Source organism: Phalaenopsis equestris, unplaced genomic scaffold (assembly GCF_001263595.1).
Source record: "Phalaenopsis equestris unplaced genomic scaffold, ASM126359v1 Scaffold000198, whole genome shotgun sequence".
NCBI lineage: Eukaryota > Viridiplantae > Streptophyta > Magnoliopsida > Asparagales > Orchidaceae > Phalaenopsis > Phalaenopsis equestris.
The window spans coordinates 242733-263690 of NW_018164640.1; the positions used below are offsets into that span (position 1 = coordinate 242733).

At 38.1% G+C, this 20958-nt stretch overlaps 1 protein-coding gene and 1 pseudogene across 2 annotated transcripts; both read left to right on the forward strand.

The window, feature by feature from the left end:
- The first annotated feature begins 269 nt into the window (after positions 1-269).
- LOC110022584 lies at positions 270-1092 on the forward strand (annotated as a pseudogene).
- Positions 1093-9125: 8033 nt separating this feature from the next.
- On the forward strand, positions 9126-11186 carry LOC110022572 (transcription factor PCF5-like). 2 transcript variants are annotated; one of them, XM_020721586.1, is made up of 2 exons: positions 9126-9917; positions 9960-11186. In XM_020721586.1, the coding sequence occupies exons 1-2, from the start codon at positions 9552-9554 to the stop codon at positions 10845-10847; spliced, it is 1254 nt and encodes a 417-aa protein (XP_020577245.1). In that variant the 5' UTR covers positions 9126-9551; the 3' UTR covers positions 10848-11186. The 2 variants fall into 2 exon arrangements, with proteins under 2 accessions (XP_020577245.1, XP_020577244.1); XM_020721585.1 differs by having other exon boundaries at positions 9126-11186.
- Positions 11187-20958: the final 9772 nt, after the last annotated feature.

Below are 20958 nucleotides of genomic sequence, written 5' to 3' on the forward strand. Positions count from 1 at the left end.
AGATTTGATTCAAAATTTTGGCTCGTCACTCAGCTAAAATTTAAATCAATCATATTTCGAGTGATTAATATTGTTCAAGTTATCTAAAATGTTCAGTCCTTCAAACAATTTCATCAACATTTTTTATAGCTCCGTGATTATGTCAGCTACTAAAATTAAATCATATGTATTCATTTCAGTAGGTAAATATGAATATTCGTACATCAAGATCAAGGATGTGCAATGGACTTATCTAGATAAAAAAGAGATCACCAAAGAATTTCTGAACGATGTTGAGGTTTTCGTGGCTTCAACATTGCAATTTTCATCTATCTGAAGGTATGTTTTCATGTCCATGCTCAAAACAAAGGGATCGAGCACACTTAGGGTCTGTTTGGGGCAGCTTATAAGTGCGGTGGCGTTTTGAAAACACCGCCTTAGTGTTTGTTTCGCGCGTTTGAGGGTCATTTTCCAAACTCTGTTTTCTAATTTGTACTACACGCGGACCACGTGTATACCCTAGCGATCCGCGTTCGGCCTCTACCTGTTTACTCCATTGCCCTCGTGACTTCGCCCTACCTTTCTCCTCTGTCGAAAGCCGAAAGCCGAAAGCCGAAAGCTGCCCCTCTCGTTTCCTCTCTCCGATCCTCCCTCCGCTCCTCTCTCCTTTGCCAAAAACCGCCACTAGGGCAAGCGGGTCGCCTAGATCCGCCTCCCTAAGAATCGCACCAGGCTCTGGCTTTGCACCTTCGACACCGCCGAGGAAGCCTCCATGGCTTACGACAAAGCCGTCTTCCGCCTCCGCGGTGAATTCGCTCGCCAAAACTTCCCCCATCTCCGTCACATTGGAGCTGGCGCAGGGCTTCACTCCTCCATCGACACAAAGTTGGAGGAGCACACAGAACCAGCTGAGTGCATTATCATTAGGGGTAGTTGAAGTGAAGAGTGAGTCGGAGGCATCCTCGGAGGGGGAGATATCGTCGGAGGGATCATCCCATATTTCTGAAATGGAGAATTTGGACTTTAACAGAAATACCTTGGGATGAATCTGAGAAGTTTGTACTGGAGAAATACCCCTCTTGGGAGATTGATTGGAATTCTATATTGTCTTAATGGTTTTTTTATTATTAATATTATTTATTTTTGTGCGGGAATTATGATCTTGGACCTCTGTAAAATGAAATTTTTGACATTTGCAGGGGGTTAAATGTAGGATGGTTGTGTTTTAATAGGTAAATCTCTCCCTAGTTTACCATTTATTTTTCTTGGTATTATCAGGGATGGAGTGTGTTGTTAGTAATATGTATCTTTAGAGTTGTAATTATTGATGTATTAGTGATGTGTATTTGCTTAATTATTGTTGGGCTTGCTTTATAATTTTGGAAAATGCATTGGTTGACTTCAATCAGTTTTTCAGTGATAACTATATCAATAGTAACAAAGATTAGGAGTGCACCTTTACAAAGAAAAAAGGTAAATGACTTATGTAAATATAATATTAGATATCATATTATTTTAAACATATCGTGGAAGTACTTCCAATGACATTTTAGAGTTGTCGGCTTCAATTTATCGCCCTTGAGAAAGAAAGACCATTAGCATTGTTCTACAAAGAGTCTAAAAATTTTATTTCAATTAGTCCCCATCATACTACCGTTGCAAACATCTCTACTGCGCGTGGCCGAAATGATTTTTTTCACATAAAGCTGCAAAACAGTTGTTCTCAAACCGCAGTAACCAAACAACTAAACAGTTTATTTATTTCAGGGGCAAACTAGTCATTTATCCACAAACAATTGTAAATCAGCTGTTTTCCAAACGCACAAACCAAACAACCAGAGCTTATCTGGATCAGCTGCTCCTCCGCAGATTATCAGAATAAGTTGTTTATCATCATAAGCTGGATAAGCTGCAGCTGCCCCAAACAGACCATTAACACCTGATGAAGTAAGATATAATTTATATCATCGAGGGTTTCAACTAGATCACTGGATTTAAACTTCGCATAGGGAGGTTCACCTTGCAACATTTAGCTCAGTTCCTTTGGCGAGCTAATCCTCGACCAGAATTAATAAAAAATATTTTCAAATATATTAAATTTAAAGAATTCATCTTTAAATTATTAAAAATGTTTAAAAATAATATTTTGTATTTTATATTATATTATTTCTTATTATATCTTTCTTAATTGCTCACTCATTTTGTCAAACACTACCTTAAATTAATATTATTTTTTTCTTTTTTTTTATAATAAACAAGATGGGTAGCTGTCCAGCTCAAACTCATAAACTTAAGCTCGAGCTCAAGCTCAAGTTTAGAGTGGCTTGAGCTTGGCTCAACTTGTTTATATCCCTACCTATAAATCTCCAAAAATTTACATAAACTCATAAAATCACTTTGGAATAATATGAAGCCAAACTAAATGTCATTTTATTTCTCATTTAATTTTTATTATTTAATTTATTTCTCTTAATTTTTTTACCAAGAACATTGAAGTAAAGGGTGAGAATGGGAGTGACGATCACTGTGCATTTGTACAGCAACAAGTGCAACAGTGGTTGCATTCATCTACCGTCCTTTGAACGCATGCGAGAAAGAGGGCCCAAAAGGACGGTGCTGAGAGTCGTTGAGTTGAAGAGGGAAAGCGACACAATGTAGCGCATGCACACACGAGATTAGGGGTGTAAACGAGCCAGCTCAAGTTCGGATAGTTAACTAGCCGAGTTTATCGAACAACAAGCTCGAGCTCATTCCGACTCGGCTAATTGGCTCACGAGTCAGCTCTAATAGCATATCGTTGGTCATTTCGGTGTATCTTTCGGTGAGCTTCTGCTGCATCCTGTTTCTCCGGCCACCAATACTTTCTACAGTGAGCTCCTATAAAAATTAAATTTTTAGTTCTCGCGTGCTAACACTATGAGCCAAGCTCGGGTTCACAACTTGGCAGGCAAACTGAGCTCCATAATGGCATGGTTCAAGCTCGACTCAACTCGTTTATACCCAACACGAGACACACCCCATGGATCATTAATAAGAGATTTTGAGCCAAGAAAAAAAAATAAAAATAAACTCTGCTGACTCATAAAAAAATTTACATACGTGAATGGTAATTATGGGTAATCATATAATAAACCATTAAATAAAATCTGGCTTGTCCATAAGATTAGTTAGCAAGCATGTGGCAATGCTAGGCTAGTCTGGTTCATCAATTATGGCAATTTTGAGGCCTGCAAGCAATCACTGGTGATGAAAAGCTTGTGCAGTTGGCTTCTGTCAATGGCGACGTGTTTCTGCAGAAGCAATAAGTGATGCGGCTCGGTGGATGGGGGGTAAGGGAGGGCCGATAGACCCACCATTCTACAATCTACTTTGCCGGCCAGCGGGCCAGCTGCAACTTAGCTGCATTGCTGCCATGATCCACGCTGAAGTGATCTTTCAGTCTTTTTTCATTGTGGTTTATGCTACTTGGCAACATTGTTTATGGAAAGGTTTTATCATGTTTGTTTGTTTTTTGTTTTTTTTTTTTTTTGTTGAGGAATCTGTTGAGGATTTTTTATATGTTTTTTATATGTGATATTTTGCATCGAGAATGTGCCGGCATGGATCTTGAGAAGATCAAATGGTTTGGGAGAAAGGAGGTATAAGGAAGGAGGGTCTACTGACAGAAGACCAGGAGGCCCACTTGTATAATTGGATGCAGCAGCCATCCGAGTCAAGGACAAAGGCTGATCTATCTGATTCTGAACAAATCAGACTAGAGCAAGATGGATAAGCACCTGAGCTAACCGCCACTGGAAAACTGAGTGGAGTCATAGACTTATCTCTCTGTAGATCCAACCCAAGCAAAGAATTTAGTTCCTCAGCACGACAAGCAGTCCCACCGATGCCACTGAAGTTTCTCATTGGGGACTAAGAATTGGCAATACAACAATGCTTCATAATCATCCCGAAGTACTCCTTCAGGGAATGAGCTATATATCGGGTTACTGTGATTCATCCTCTACTTAATATTATAGTCTCGTTCCACCGACAGGAGCTCCTTGTTTAAGGATCAATACTTGATAGCTAGATTAGATCAATGAATCAGTAAAGTCCACCCGACTGAGTCAATCCTGCCGACCCAAAGCTAATCAAGTATAGTTGACCGACTGCACCGACTAAGCCTAACCAACTGAAACAACCTTACTAAGCCAAAGTTATTCTAGTCCAGCCGACCGAGTCATAGGACAACTCACCAATATATGACCACATGTAAAATATCTAGAATATCATTTACAACCTTTTTTTAAAACAGGGACAATAATGTAATATCATTGCCTGAATCCTCTCCCTTATTAATTGATAGATATTTTATGTGAAAGAGCTAATATACGAGCGTTTTACTTTTCATTGCTATTCACTTCTCTTTCTTTCTCTCTCTCTCTCTCTCTTCTTTCTTATGTTATAATCATTGGAAAGTGATTCACGGAGAAATCAAGATTCAACATCCTAAAAGGTGCAGTAAGTGTGAATCATGCCACAGATAAGAAGAGAAGCTAACGGATCATGCCATAGACAAGAAGATGTTGATAACATAAACACTGGTAACATAGAGTGCATTAGAGATAATGTGAGCCCAAAGATTCAGCAGCTAACAGATCGGTTGCTGGATATCATCCAAGCAGGATTGGCTTGGAGAAGGGAGCAACATTCGCGAGAGGAAGGCCAGATGCCCAAAGGCCAAAGTGCCCCTTTAGCTTTTGATATAAAAAGAGATTTCCAGTACTTCGAGAGTTTTGGGTCGATACTGATTGAAAGACACTAGTAGGCATACTGAAGTGCCCCATCAACCATAGAATGAGTTCTCTCAGTAAATCCTTAAGACGGAGCCCCCAAAGAGGTTCAAAATTCTTACACCTGAAATTTACAAGAGTCGTAGTTGAACCAAGCACATAGCCTCCTTCAAGTCAATTGTATGCTTATTGAGGATCACCGATGCACTGAAGTGTCACCTTTTTTTCACCATGTTGAGGGAGTCGGTCCCCTGGTGGTTCAAAGCATTATCGTCGGGGGTAATCACGTCATTTGTTCACTTCAAGTAGATGTTTGCGCCACAATTTGCCAGTTTCTAGAAACTGTAGGAGAATTTACAGAGCCTCTTACAGATTAAACAAGGGTAGAATGAGAGCCTCTGCTCGTTCATTGTACGATTCTAAAAAGAGATGTTAAAAGTGAGAGATCTGGAACCCGCAATAGCATATGTCATTCTAGCTCAAGGGTTGAAAGATGGACCTTTTCAATATGCTAACTTGAACACAACCCTAACCCAAAAACACACTTACTAGCCCTCTAATTTCGACCCTAACTAAGCACCACCTAGCCCAATCTAACCTACTCGAGCCCTCACTAACCCTAATCAAGCACCACCTAGCCCAACCCAACCTACCCGAGCACAACCTAGCCCTACTCAAGCCCAACAACTCACCACACTCTCCTTAACTAAACCCTAACCCCATCTTTTCTCTCCCGCTTCTCATACTACCTGGAAAAAAGGAAATAAATAGGGAAAATAAAATAATATATTTATTTGGTCATTTCTTGCACATTATTTTGGTAGTTTACGTTACGTAAATCTTGGTGGCTATGTTTATTCATGCAAACCTTGATGGTTATCTTCCATGCTAATCTATCTATTATGTGCTTCAACTTTATACTAATCCATCTATTTTGTGCTTCCATGATAATCCATGAGTTATGTGCTCAAACTCCATGCTAATCTATTTTTTATGTGCCTAAACTCCAATTAATTCATGTGTTATGTGCTTAAACTCCATGCTAATCCATGTGTTATGTGCTTAAACGCCATGTTAATACACTTGTTATATGCTTAAACCCCATATTAATCCATGTATTTTGTGCTTAAACTCCATGCTAATCCATGTGTTATGTGCTTAAGCTCCATGCTAATCCATCTATTACGTGCTTAAACCTCATATTAATCTGTGTTATGTGCTTAAGTTCACCAAATTGGGATTCCTATCGGTTGCTATTTTGAAAATGATTTAATTTCATATATATAATTTTGATTTTGGAAAATAGTATTTTTAATTTTGAAAAATGAGACCAAGGAGATCTCATTTATTTAATAGTTTAATTAATCGAGCGCAACATTACAAATAATAAACCGTCCCGAGAGATAGACATACTACTTAACGTGGGTTAAATTACATGAACTAAATAATTTATGACATCCATTTGGTTTTTGAACTTTTTTATGTGTGACCGACAAGTTTTCTTACCTAATATAAAGATTCAAATAGAGATTATTTTACCTGTGTTCTAAGTTCCCTACAAGGGCAAACCATTATAGTTAATTATATCTCTAATGACCAAAATCATTTGAGAAAACTCTCGATTAAGATCAGTGATTTTGTCTTCAAGAATTCAACATTTAGGTTTTTAAGATTGGACATAGAAAATCAAGTGGGAAATGACCAAATATGAGTAGTCATTTTAGGATTCCAAAGGAGGGAAGAGTAGGGGATGCCACAGATTTCGAGGAGAACCTCAATGACTTCCCAAACTATCCTATTGTTTGGCTGCACATTTTAGAGATAATTTTATTTAAATGTTCTCTTTTGCTTATTTTATTATTTAGGGCTTACACTTGCTTAATACCAATCTTGCAAGTAGCCTGAGAAAATATGAGGATTTACGTTGTACCGAACGACGGTCTTGGAATCCTAAAAAGAGTTAGGACTATATTAAACAGCATGGTTGTGCAAAATTCTAAAGATAGTGTGAGGATTTACGTAGTGCTAGAGGAACCACTTCGAGTTCCTATAGGTTATGTTATTTAAAGCTAAGGAACGGTTTAGCTGGAGTAGATCTGCTTCATGTTTTGTCTTGCTTTGTTGCTTGAAGTTGTCATCCGTCTGCTTGCTTTCTTGTCGTGCTGCCCACAAGGTTTGCTCCAAGATTTTCGACATAGCTGCTTCGAATTTAGGGTTTTATATGTGAACATGCAATATTGTTCTCTACCATAGGGGCTTTAGCTGCTTCAAAAGCACATTAAGGGAGTGTTTGGTAGCCATGAATTTAGCGCAAATGCACCCAAATATAAAAGGAACGAAAATTAAATCGAACGCTCTGTTAAATCAATTTTTTTCACATTCTATTTTTTCGTCTTGCATTTCGTCTTTTTTTACTACTTAAATCAAGATTTACTAAATCTGATTGCGAGGGGAATTTAAGAATTTCTTCCATCGTGCTGCGAATGTCATCTCCATCGCCATCCCCATCAATATAAATCTGGATTTATTAAATCCTATTTAATGTAAATAAGTGTTGCAGCCAAACACCCCCTAATGGTCATTATAGAGGTGGTCTATGAGGCTTGCCGCAGTGTGCCTCCTAAACTGGTGTCCTGTTGTTCTCTACCATAGGGGCTTTGAAGGTCTTGAAAGTAAATCTTACATGAGTAAAGAGCAGTGAAAGAAGAATGCAAAAAAATAAAATGAATGTGCGGACATGGGATTCTTGTCGCTGCTGCTGAAAGGTTAGCATTACAAATAATAACATGTAGATTAAAGAAATCAAACAAAGTGCGGAGCATGCAAAACCATTCATATGGTACATATTGAAGATCAGAACTGTGTGTAAGAATTTAAGTCAATGGAGAGCTTAGAATCAAGACTAGTGGGCCTGATAATTCTTCCCGGAGGACTCCATAGGCAACCATTCACATCATTTATGTGAGACCTAGCATAGGATAAAAGGCTACCCGTCAGGCAATCATAGGAAGGTGACTGACACATAAATGTGTTCAAAGTAACACTTTTAAAAATGTGTTTTAAAATAATTTAAGTTTGTATTCATTTTAGCAAGCAAAATATGGGTTTCATTCAAAAAGTACATTTTTACTGTCAAATTTATATTAAAAAAAATTGGATTTTTTATGAGTCAGTTTCATCGATGGGCTAGGATTGTCAATCACCCATTAGGGTAAGGGGTAACTATTTACTAAATGTTAGGGAGCAGTAATGTCAATCCTTAACCCAGAACTTAAATACTATTTTTTGGCCTTACACTTGGCCGATGTGGGATATTTTGTCTGTGACATCTAGCTCTCTTTCTCTCTCTTTTCGATAGTATATAATAGTAAAATTTATATTTTCAGACATAAATAAATGATAAGCTTGTAAAAATTTAAATTCCACTGCCAGATGCGTAAATATCAAGATTTTTGTAAGTAATTATCCCAAAATTTTTAGATGACAAAAAAAGTAACTCAATAATAAAATCAAGCATATATTAAGGTAAATATTTAACCAGCTGAGGCCGATTTAGCTCATGAAAGAGAAAAAAAAAACATTAATTTAACGTAGTGCTGTAAAAAAAATGAGAATAGGAGGAAATTACGATAGAAATAATAAAAAAATCACTTAATATAAAATAATAAATATTATTTTTAAAATAATTTTATATTTCAATGATAAAGTTTTCAAATTTGATATATTTTCAATGTATTTTATATTAATATTTTTAAATGAGTCGGCTCATGACAAACAAGTTGAATCGAGGCTAGCTTAGCTCAATGAGTTTCGTTCTCGAGTCACTTAAGAGCTCAAACTAACTAATCCGTCGACTTGACTCATTTGCACTCCTCGATGATACATCCATAAGTAAGAACTGGGGTTGTTAATGATCTAATTTTAAGTCGAGTTGGGATCAGCTCAAAATATGCCCAAATAAAATTTTGTCCACGTTTTAGCTCGTAGCTCGGCTCAATGTTTCTCATTTTTTTATTCGATCTCAATCCCAGCTAAAATTCGAATGAGTTTTCGAGCAATTAACAATCTTCAAGTTAAACTCTAAAAATTCACAGTCCTAATTAAACTAGGAGTGTCATCGATCCGATTTCAAGCAGAGCTAGGATTTGCTCAAAATTAGCATGAAAAAAATTTGATCAAAAGATTTAGATCATAGTTTGGCTCGTGCATTTTAATTTGATCTCATTTCGAACCAAAATTCAAATCAATTTTTGAGCCACTAATAATCTTTGAACTGAATTCACAGACCTAACAAGAATTTACTGAGAAAATTGTTAAATAAAACCGATAAATTTAACCAATCTGGTTTCACCGGATCATGCTGCGGTGAAATCCAGAATCAGAGACTGATAAACACAATGCCAGCAGCCATGGAAGAGGACGGGGATGGGAGAGCCTGTGTTTCTTTCCGCAAAGCAATAAAGGATTGAGAGGAAAAAACCAAAAGCTGAGAGAGTCACGGTCCCAGTAAGAGAGAAAAAGAGAGGAGTGACGGAGAGCGTCTCACTCCTCCGAGTTTTGGTTTTATTCCTCGCCATGGACGCCCCACTGAGATCATCAGTATCTTTTGTTAGTCTTTGAAGCTTGTCTCCTCCGCCGAAAGCTTCCATTTTTCCTCCTTTTCCTCGACTCTTCTTACCCTCTCAGCACGGCGGAGCTTATCGCTGTCTTGTTGCTTTTCATGTAGCTCCTGCCTCCTTTTTTTCTCTCCATCATGTACGTGTGTCTTCCTCCACTTGTTTATGGAATTCTGGATCTTGGATGGCCAAGTTTTTTGGAAGACGAAGCGAGCAGAGCAGCATCTCGGCTCACCGGAGATTCGTGAGTCGAATTTCTTTGAGTACAAGGAGGAGAAAGCCTGTTGAATTAAAGCTGGATCCCCACTTTCGACTCCCAATTCCCAACCGAAGAGGAGAAGAAAGAGAGGAAGCAGAGCAAAACGTTGGCTTTCTGCTCCACCCTCATAAAAAAACTTTCTTTTCTCCCTCGCCGTCGGCCTCAGCCACGGCTTCTTCTGAGTATGTTCCTCCGGCACGGGTGCAGCAACAGCAGCAGCAGCGAAGTTATTCGAGGCTTGCCGGAATGAGGAGCGGCGGCGGAGAAATCGTGGAGGTGCAGGGCGGCCACATTGTGCGCTCCATCGGCCGGAAAGACCGCCCCAGCAAGGACATTGTGCGCTCCATCGGCCGTAAAGACCGCCACAGCAAGGTTTGCACGGCTAAAGGTCCTAGGGACCGCCGTGTTCGTCTTTCTGCGCACACTGCCATTCAGTTCTACGATGTACAAGACCGCCTCGGCTACGACCGTCCCAGCAAAGCCGTGGATTGGCTCATTAAGAACGCTAAAGCCGCCATTGATGAGCTATCTGAGCTCCCTGCTTGGCACCCTTCCTCCGTTCATGAAATCTCCAACAAGAAGCAAACGCCGCCAAACGAACTCGCATCTTCCGCGGCCTTCAGCTTCGGCGCCAGCAACGTAGCCAGCTCCAGCTTCCTTCCTCTTTCCTTAGATTCCGACTCCATTGCCGACACAATCAAGTCATTTTTTCCGGCGAACTCCGCTGCTGCCGTTCACGAGGACTCAAACAAAGTTCATCATTTTCAGGACCTCCGTCTCTCCCTCCAGTCAATTCAAGATCCAACCTTTGACCATCCGAACCCAATCCAGCACCACCATTTCTCATTCGACACTGGTTCGACAGGGTTCGCGGATCAGAACCAGAGAATGGTTTCATGGAACGCGGCGGCCGGCGGCAGTGAAGGTGGCTCCGGAGTTTATGCGTTTAATGTGCCGCCAGTGTTGCTCGGCCAAGGCCAGCTTTCAACACAGAGGGGACCCCTTCAGTCCAGTAACTCATCTTTACTTCGTCCATGGATGGAACCCATTGATCAACAAATGCAGCAGGGGCTAATTCCCGAGGTTTCCTCCGTTGGCTATTCGTCCGGAAGCCGCAGCTTCTCGGGCTTCCGTTTTCCGGCGGGGATTCACGCCCAAGATGTTCTCGACGACGGTATCTCCGAGAAGCCGTCTTCTGACTCCTCCGCTTCCCATTACTAGCGAATATGTTGCAATGGCGAGTCAAGGAGTCTTGTCTCCCCTGGTGCTCTTTATCCCGTAAATTTTTATATAGAGATCAGGTCTCTGTTTGATTGTTTGCAACATTTTCTTCTCTGTGCTTGCTTTGATTTTCGTTTTCGTCTGAGTTTCTTGTTCTCTATTTTGTTCTGTTCCTGAATGTTTGTGGACTTAGCTCCGTCCAACGTTCGGAAATGTATCCTGAGTATGAGTTATGTTTTGATTTTTTTAGAGTTAGAAGAAGCAAAGCAAAATGTTTGAAGAACCTCAGATTGTTTTCATGTTTATTAGTTTTTTCGAGCAAATAAAAAGTGAATTGTGTGGTCATTTTCTCGAGCGTTTATTATGTACAGACACCGCACGTAAATTTGTGTGCGGTGCCAGATCTAGACCACTCACAAATATTTTTTTTGTTTTTTTTATTGTTAAAATGGGGTCACTTTAAATTTTTGACGGAAAAAAATTACGTACATAAAGGGGTACATAGAGATGCGTACATAATAAGGTATACGGGGGTTATACAGGGATTATAAGGGGGTTATAAACCGTTGTACCCCCGTGTAACTCTCGTGTAACTCTCGTGTAACTCCCGTGTAACCCCGCTGTAATCTTGTAATCTCAATGGATAAAATAAAAGCGCGGGTTACAGCTGAGTTACACGAAAGTTACAAAAAAGTTATAACACGCTTGTAACCCTCATGTAACCCCCATATAACGCCCCATATAACGCCCGTCCCGTGTACCCTATTATATATGCATTTTTGCGTATCCTTTGACGTATGCAATTCTTTTCGCCAGATTAGCCACACGCAAAATTTTTCTAGTTTCTCACCCCTTCAAATGGAAAAATTATAACTTCCGTCGCCTGGACGCCGCTGAGGTGCGTTCAGGCGACGATCGTGATTCAACGGAGATCAAACGTAACTCGACTTCCGGACGACAGACTAAATTGTTTCTTCTTCAAATGGGGGTGCTGATGCTCAAACTTCGTGAAATTGTTATAAAAAGATGGATTAAATAGCTGCTTAAATGATTGCGCATCTTTATCCCATTTGAAGATGCCTAGAATGTCTCTGTTGTTCAACAGTGAACTCTTCTGCTGCTTTTCTCTTGCTTGATTTTATTGCTACAAGGCAATTGTCTGCATCCTAATCAAGCAACTGCAGAAGGTAGATATGACCACATTGATGTGGTTATTATTTAATTAGAGCCTTCAATTTGTTTTCACAAAATAATCCTGAATCGTTTTTTTTTTTTTTTTTGAAATTTGAGCAAATTGAATTGAAGGCTTGAATTATTGATAAAGATGAAGCTCACAAACATAATTAAAATGGGTGTTATTTTATCGCTTTTGCACTTTTTCCTTTCTTTTTTAAGTTTTTTCATGTTGAACTTAGATTTGTTCGTGAATCACACCAAAAGAATATAACAAAAAATAGGACATGTGAGGGAGCGGAAAAAAATTGTAGAAAGTGTTCTATCATCTTTTAGTAGTAGTTCAAAAATATTTTTTTAGATTCTTTTTTACCCTTTATATAGAGATATTTTATTATAAAACATATACATGCTATAATTACATTAAGAGAATAATATGTTTGCGATAACATATTTAATATCCATCATTTGTATACTTTGTCTTGTCACATTTTTCCTAGGCGGAGTGGACAGTGTCGATTCGAGAGGGCCGATTGGAGAGTGCACATTGATGAGGGCCGGTTAGAGGGGGTCGACTGAAAAGAGAGGGCCAATTAGAGAGGGTCAACTGAATAGTATCGATTGATGAGGTTCGATTGGAGATGGACGAGATGGGAGTATCGATTGATAAGTGTCAATTGATGATGATTGATTGGATAGGTTCAACTGGAGAGTATCGATTAATGAGGGTTAATTGGAGAGTGTCGATTGATGAGGGTTGGTTACATGAATTCTAATTAGAGTGGGTCGGTTGGAAAATATCGATTAATGAGGGTCAATTGAATAGGGCCAACTGATGAGAGTCAATCGGAGATAGTTGACTGAAGAGTATCGATTGATGAGGGCCGATTGAAGAGTGCCAAATGATGAGGGCCTACTGATGATAATCGATTGGAGAGGGTAAACAGAAGAGTATCGATTGATGAGGGGTGATTGGAGAGGGCCAACTGATGAGGGTTGACTGGAGAGAACTAACTAGAAATGATCGATTGATGAGGGCCGACGAGAGAGAGCCGAGTGGCTAGAGTCGAGTGAATAGTGACTAAGTTCAGGAGGTTTTCTAGACAATCAAATACTTAAATTGCGATTGAGGATTTTTTTCATATATATATATATATATATATATATATATATATATTAGCTCCATAATTATCTTATTTCTTTGAAAGGCAGCTGCGAAAAGAATAAGAAAATGATGAATATGAACTAACATTATTGACTCGATAAGACAAGTGCATGTTTTTATAGTCTAGTAAATCAATTTATTAGATGTGCTATTCTCCCCGAATATAACTCAAAAAAATGTTTGATTAAAGAAGCATGGTGTATATCTCTATGCATTGATTATTCAAATGCTTACGGGCTCTTAATTCATCTATGAAGAATTATTCTTGGGGCACCTTGACTACACCTAAAGGATTTCATCTTTGTACTTTTAGCTCACCTTCAGGTAGTAGACTCATAGATTGTCAGCTTATTCTTATGATAATTGACATGATAGACTTATAGGGAGAGTTCTCGGTGAAACTACTCACCTTTTTTGTGCGACTAAATTGAGTACTTTAAAAAAATACGACAGATTCAAAAAAATTATGCAGTTTTGTTAAATTTGGACTATCCTTCGCTTGAGGGTTGTAGCTCTCCTACAAGTAATTGTCGTCGTAATTTTTCAATTTTATATAGGTCGAGATGGTGCGATCTTCAACCCCTAGGTTAATTGGCTTCATCCATTATTTGGCCAAGTTATACTTTAGAAGGAGCTTAGTCAAAGTCTTCTCTAGCAAATGATTAGGCGATTTTCCTTTACTCTTAGGAATCTTGCACATGAGGGGCAAGTTTCTTAGTGCTATGGGCAAATTCTTTTTATTTACCAAATAATATACACATTGAAGAAGCTCAAAAAGCATAAATGCAATAAATCAAAGCAAAAATTTGAAAGAGGGTTTTCAGATATTTTTCTGTTATGTTTTTTCATGTTGCTCGGCTCCACTCCTTCGTGACCCATCTTCCCTTTGACAAACTGTTTTCATGAAGATATTTTTTAAGAGAATTTTCTTAGGAGAGTAATCTTTTTTTGACCGAATGTAGGTGTCCGAGTAGAGGAGGTTGGCTACAGGAGGGCGAATGGAGGAGGGCGAATGGAGGAGGGCGAATGGAGGAAGGCTGAATGGAGGAGTTTGTACAGGCAGTCAAATGGATGAGTTCGACTATTTTCCCGGATGAATTCTCTATTGCTAGTTACTTCTCCTTGGGTTGGTTTTTCTCTATGTGATGCTTCTATTCTTATTTGTGAAATGTTACGCTCATCACACAATTTTAGTATGTTAAAGACAGATTTGTCGATGAATCACAACCAAAGAATAGAGCATAAAAGAGAGAGAGAGAGAATGGAGAAAGAGTGGAAAAAATGTTGTATTTTTTTTAGTAACTGCTCGTGGTGGAAATAATAAAGGATCCTCTTTTACATTCCCTCTTCCCCCTTTGTTTATAGAAATTTTTATTATAAAATAAACCCAATTAATAATTACATGTTGAGGACAATGTATCAGAGATAATAAGTTTTATATTTATCATCTCTGCCCTTTGTTTGGTCACAATTATCCTGAGCCGATTGGAGAAGGTTGAGTGGCAAGAACCGATTCACGAGTAATTGACTTCACTATGCTTTCTAGACAATCACCGTGTCTTATACTGCGAAGGAGAATTTCTTCCATACACTTTAGGACAATTTTTTTAGAGTGGGATAATTCTCATGGAATATGCCTTCCACACCTTCGGTTAGCTTTTAGATGTATTTGACAAGTTATTTGTACATGAAAAATATTTCTCTTCAAATCTCTTAGAATATTAAGATAAAAAATTTATATATACTATTTTTTTGCATCTTTTATATAGCCAATACATCGCCAAGCTAGTCTAATTATAAAATGAGTAATACTGTCAACTCGCGCTCTAGAAGTTTAAATATTAGATGTAGTCTTTCATTTATTGTTATTTTTAGTGGAAGTCTCCCTTCAATGTTCTCAAGTTTAGTTAAGTAAATTTAACATTATATAACACTTATAGGACATTATTAGAAATTCATATGTTTTGTTAAAACTACATAATCACATTCTTCAAACATAGTTTATCATAAGTATGCAACCTATATAACCTAACATCTTTGGAAACTCTATTATATTTTACCTTCTCAAAAAGCTTGCGGAGCAATTACAAAATCAATTCAGCATTAAAGAACTTGACATGCAAAATATACTCAAGTATACCATAATGTTGAATTCAAAATAAATTTGGATGTGTGAGAAGTACAACCTATAAGCTTGGGAAGTGTTGGATCCAAGTATATTTTTGAGTTATACTAGAGTCATACTAACTCAAAAGACATGTAAAACATTAAGAAATTAAGATATATGATATAGATTGTGATTACTTTCGTATGTCCGATGGGATGGTTCAAATTCAAGTAGTATTTATTGAGGATGTCACTCTTAAATTCTATAAATAAGCTCTCACTCTTCTCATGAACGGGGCTAGACCGAGATGAGAAGACCGAAAGGAGCTTCAAGCTATTGAGAATTCTCGAGCTCAACCATCACCAGACCATCGTCATATATGTTTAGAACTCTCTTCTTGAATTACCCATCTTTATCATATAAATACAATTTCCAATAAAGTTTTATCCACATCCTACGTATAAAATCACTTCTCCCCTCTTTAATCATATAAAATTATAACCCTAATAGAATCTTTTCCATTCAAAATTAAACATAGATACGCTTATGAGCTATGAGTCAAAATACAAAAAAAAAAAAAAAAAAAAAAAAAAAAAAAAAAAAAAAACCAATATAAATGTAAGAAGACGGAAGAAAATGAGACATAGAATGTGAAAGTTCACTATCACGGCTCAACAGTGCGTACTGATCCGACCTAATATCTTGAATCGAAGTATCTAACCATTGACTTTCATAGAAATCTCTTATTTATAAGTAGGGAGATATGGGGTCTAAAGTTCTAGATATAAAGAACAAAATGAGCCTTATATATAATAACTACAAAAAAGTGCAGGAAATTTATAACCAACTTATAGACTCAAGTTTCTATTAATAGTTAATCATCATATGTAAAGAAGTCACTAACTTATTCATGCTTTGGTGACTACATGGGCCAGATCTAACTAATCTAGTGATGTTTTTTGTGGAAAATCTAGTTTTTGTCAACATGTGAGTCTGTCCAATTCTTGTCAAGTAAAAACCTTAAACATGGCTTGGTAACTTATCATAGAACCTCGTTGGCAAGTCCTTTTATAACTCAGCTAGCGAGTTTGGTCTGATCTTGGCATGATGAGCTTGTCCTCTTTCATTTTTTTTTTTGTAAGTCTACATTTTAGGCATACATTTAATTACCACCAATTCTCATGTGTTTTTTGAGTGAAATTATGAAAAAATAAGCTAATGAGATAATTAAGTTACATTCATAAGATTGATGTTATACTTGTTTCTTTGGGCTAGTCATGCTTCTTGTTGTCCGCTTTGTTGGCTTATTTGTATTGTAAGACCTAATTAGTTCAATAATTGATGTTTAAGATGAACAAAACAATTAGGTAGTAACATTTAAGATTAAATGCTACTGAATCACATATTTTTCAATCAAAATCATATGCCCGGAGTACAAAATATCAAAAGTGACACTAGATCTAAGAATTTTTTGTTTAATTATGATACATTAATATAAAAATTAAACATAACACATCAAACTCGAAATATAATGTAAGTAAATGAAAGAAAAACACTCGGATAAATTCTCAAATTTCATGAATCTGTTGAATCTTCTCCCCCTCACTCAACGGACAAAACCCTTTCACTCCCTCACACTCACTCACAACCCTTACTGACTCCAACTGACTCCAAGACACCCTTCTCCGCTCTCTCATACATTGTATATATATATATATATATATTATATGACTCGTATACCAGATAAGGGACAGATACTGGATTGGAACGGAGCCGGCTAGCTTAGCGGAGCTCGTGAGTGGAGTGAAGTAAAAACATTTTTCTAATCGGGGGAGTTTCATTATGTAGGTTGTGGGTGTTGTATGGTACAGTAATAATTTTGTAATTACATATTACACGTCAGTGTTATATATATATCTTGTACTCTTTTTTTTGAATTGAAATAAAAGCAGCTGCTCCCAAGGACGTAGGCATTCTTGTCGAACCTTGTTAAATCTATGTGTTTTCTTATGGATTTGTGTCGATTCTTCTTTTTCTTTGCCCTAAAATTCTCAGCAATATATATAGTCTAAAATAGCCTAAGATTGTTCTCTCTTGAACCCACATTAAAATGAACAAAATTTTTCATTTTTGGCTGTGGCACCGTGAATATAGCACTGCGATGTTTTAGGCAGAATTGCGATGCTTAAAATATAGCGATGTGATGTCAAGCTCTCGATCTTTGGCCTTTTTTTTCTTCATTGATCAGCGTTGCAGCACTACAAAGACAACACTGTAATACTATTACAGTAATGTCGCCGTGCTCGAATGTAGCACAATGGTGCTACACTCTATTTTATAACAAGAAACTTATGTTGCCGCACTACCAAAACAATTTTTTCATGTCCTCTCAAACTTGTTGTATTGTTACTTTTCTATAACAAAATATATAGAAATTACCATAAAGATACAAAATAATATAACAATTGCACATAATCTCACCCAAAAATTTCATATGAGCATTCTCGAGCGGAGAGCTCCCAATTGATGGTTGATTTTTGCTCAAGTGGATCCCGCCTAGTTGTGCTAATATTGCTTGTCAAATGCAGATAAGTGTCAGATAAGAGCTAGATAATCAGCTTGTCTTGCTAGCAGAGTAATGGCCATCGAGGAGAGACAGAGCAGGGTAATGTCTATTGGTGGTCTAATATTAGCCAATCAATAGTTTTCTAGTGAGAGGGATAGAAGTCTGATGATGGTGATGGAAAGTCTGTGATGGTGGCAATGGAAACATCAACTAGATGACAATGATGGCGAATGTGTGTGTTAGGTGATTATGATCTGACAATGACGGTGAATATATGATGGTGATCCAAAAATTGTAGTGGCGTTAGCTTGGTGATAGTTGTGCAATATTGCCAAAAGTTGGGTAACGACGGTCTCAGTGGTGATGATGTAACAACAGTGATGGCGTCGACTGAGGGATGGTGGTTCGATGATAGCAATGGTCAGACGATGGTGGTCTGACAGTGGTGATGGTGGCCCAATGTTGGTCTAGTGATGGTGGCGGCTTATAGGCAATGTTTTGATGACAATAGTGGTTTTGAGGCGCCAACAATGCTAGCTTAGGGAAGTTGATTATGTGATGATATCAAATGAGTGATGGTTGTCCAATAGCGTAGTAGGGCGACAACCATCTGGTGGTGATAGAGGCCAAGAAATGATGATGGTGGCCTGACAACGGTGATGATGTCAATAGTGTGATGGTGATCAAAGTAGTGGGCAGGCAAAGATAGTACATTGGTGGCGACAGTAAAGCAATAGTGGTCCAGCGACAGTGACTGCCGAGAGATTGTGATCTCATGAAGGTGAAAATGTAACGGTGACCGTGACAACAGAGGTTCATGATGTTTTGGTTGCATGATGTTGACCCATTTGGACTCAGATTGAATCACTTTTAATATCATTTGATTTATAAACTTAAGCGTAGTAAATTTTAATTTGATTTTTGAAACTTTCAATCTCAGTATGCATGCGTTGAGATTCTTGCCCAATCGAGAAATTTTTCGGGACATTTATGCCTTCTAGAGTAATTCATTTATGGAATTTTAAGATTAGGTACCACATTTGCTGTAAAGAAAATAATCCATAATATTCATCAGCCATCAAACTATCAATAAGGGTTCAAAACGAATATAACCTTTTCTTGTAAATCAAGAGGCGCAGACGGTGTCTTCATCATGAATATAATTGACTGATGAGAGGGAGGTTGCGGGGTGCGGGCGACGCCGCGCGTTGAGGGGCAAGACGGCTGGCTGATGGCCCCAACTACCGTCTCAGCGCCATCAGTCTAAAGATTGATGAACTAGTAGAAGACCAAATTTCAGTCCGGACTCTAATAAAATGTTATCACGTGTATCTAATTAAACTCATCTAAAAAGTAATTAAAAGACTAATAATACTTCAATAACATCACAGTGTTATTCGTGCGGTCCTCTGGACGATGTAATTGCCGTTGTTCACGAGATTTCGACATTATTTTGGTATTATTGGAGTTGTTTTATGAAGTTATTGTTGTGCTATCGCTGTGTTATTTGTATGGTCCTTGAGGCGGTATTATTGGTGCTGATCACCGATGTTATTGCAGTGTTATTATGGTGTTATTCACGTTATTTTTGCGGGGTTATGAAGCGAAATCACGGTACCTGTGGTATTACGGTGTTATTGCGGTATTATTGAAGTTGTTTTGTAATAACACCACAATAAGCATCTTTTCTTCATTTTTTAGATGGGTCCTGTCAGATACACGTGACAATATTTTATTGGAATCCGGACCCAGAGCTTCGCCCGGACTTCATATGGAAAATACATAAATTAAAATTCAATATGCAATCAATTAAAACTAGCTTTGCACCAAAAGAAATCTGATGAATTTGAAATTCATCTTGATAAAAAATTAGATCATACTATCTTGACTTAGTTTTTCTAACCTTAAACTCGTTTAATCAACCCCCAATTTCATAAAATGGCGTGCTTCATAAATGCAGGCGGGATATGAAGGAACTCAGTGATTACCTGAACAAATGGGACAGAATGCTAAGCATGCATAAAACATGTCATCAACAATTCATGTCGTACCCTACTAAACATGAGAAATAATTGGAAATACTGATGGAAAAATAAATAAATAAGTAAATAAAAGGATGGTCAAGGTTAAAGAACACCAACACTATAGCTCCTCGCTCGCCATTCACTCAACTCAAAGTTATACAAATTACCTCGTTGAAGCATGCACCATAGAACATCAATACCCGCCGTTAGTGTTGTAAGAATATTCGGACACACACGAGTAAAAAGAAATCGGTAGAAAAGATAACAAGAATTTTTATGCGGAAAATCTGAAGGGAAAAAAAGCCACGAGGCCGATTCAGTTGAAATGATTCCACCGTGCCAGTATAGGGTACAAAATCTTACAGGCCATTGAATAGGACTTTTGCTAGGAAAGTTGTTGAAAATAATGAGGATTTGACGATGACCCAGCTCCTGTGAAGAAAAGCTGACAGTAGAGGTCGAGTGTCAGAAAGTCTGATGTCAGCATTGGCAGTAGCGACAGTGATAGTAATGGTGGAGCAATAGAGGTCTGGTGTTGGCGGCAGTTGCCTGATTTTAACAGCGTTGGTCTACTGATTACGATGATTCAAAGGTGGTGGCCCAATGGCGGTGACGATGGTGTTGCAATGGCGGCTGTTAGACAACGAGGTTCTCCAGTTGTCATTATTTCTGCAACGCGAAAGAAGCTAACATGGCTCACCTGCTATGCAGGACGGGGACGACATTCCTTTTGATCGCAACACGAAAAAAGATCTTGTTGCTCGTCTGCTACGCAAAATAGTGTGCTTTCTTCTTGGTCGCAACATGAAAAAAGATCTCGTTGATCGCTTATTACGTAAGACGAGGATGACTTTTCTCTTGGTTGCAACAGTAACGAAGATCCTGTTGCTCGTTTGCTACGCAAGATGGAAAAGACTTTTCTCTTGGTCGCAACACGAAAGGATCTCATTACTCATCTGCTATGTAGGACAGGGAAGACTTTCCTCGGCACCACATCGTGAAAGAAAATCTCGTTGCTCGCTTACTACACAGGACAGAGACAACTTTTTTCTTCTTAAAAGCTTATTGCTCGTTTA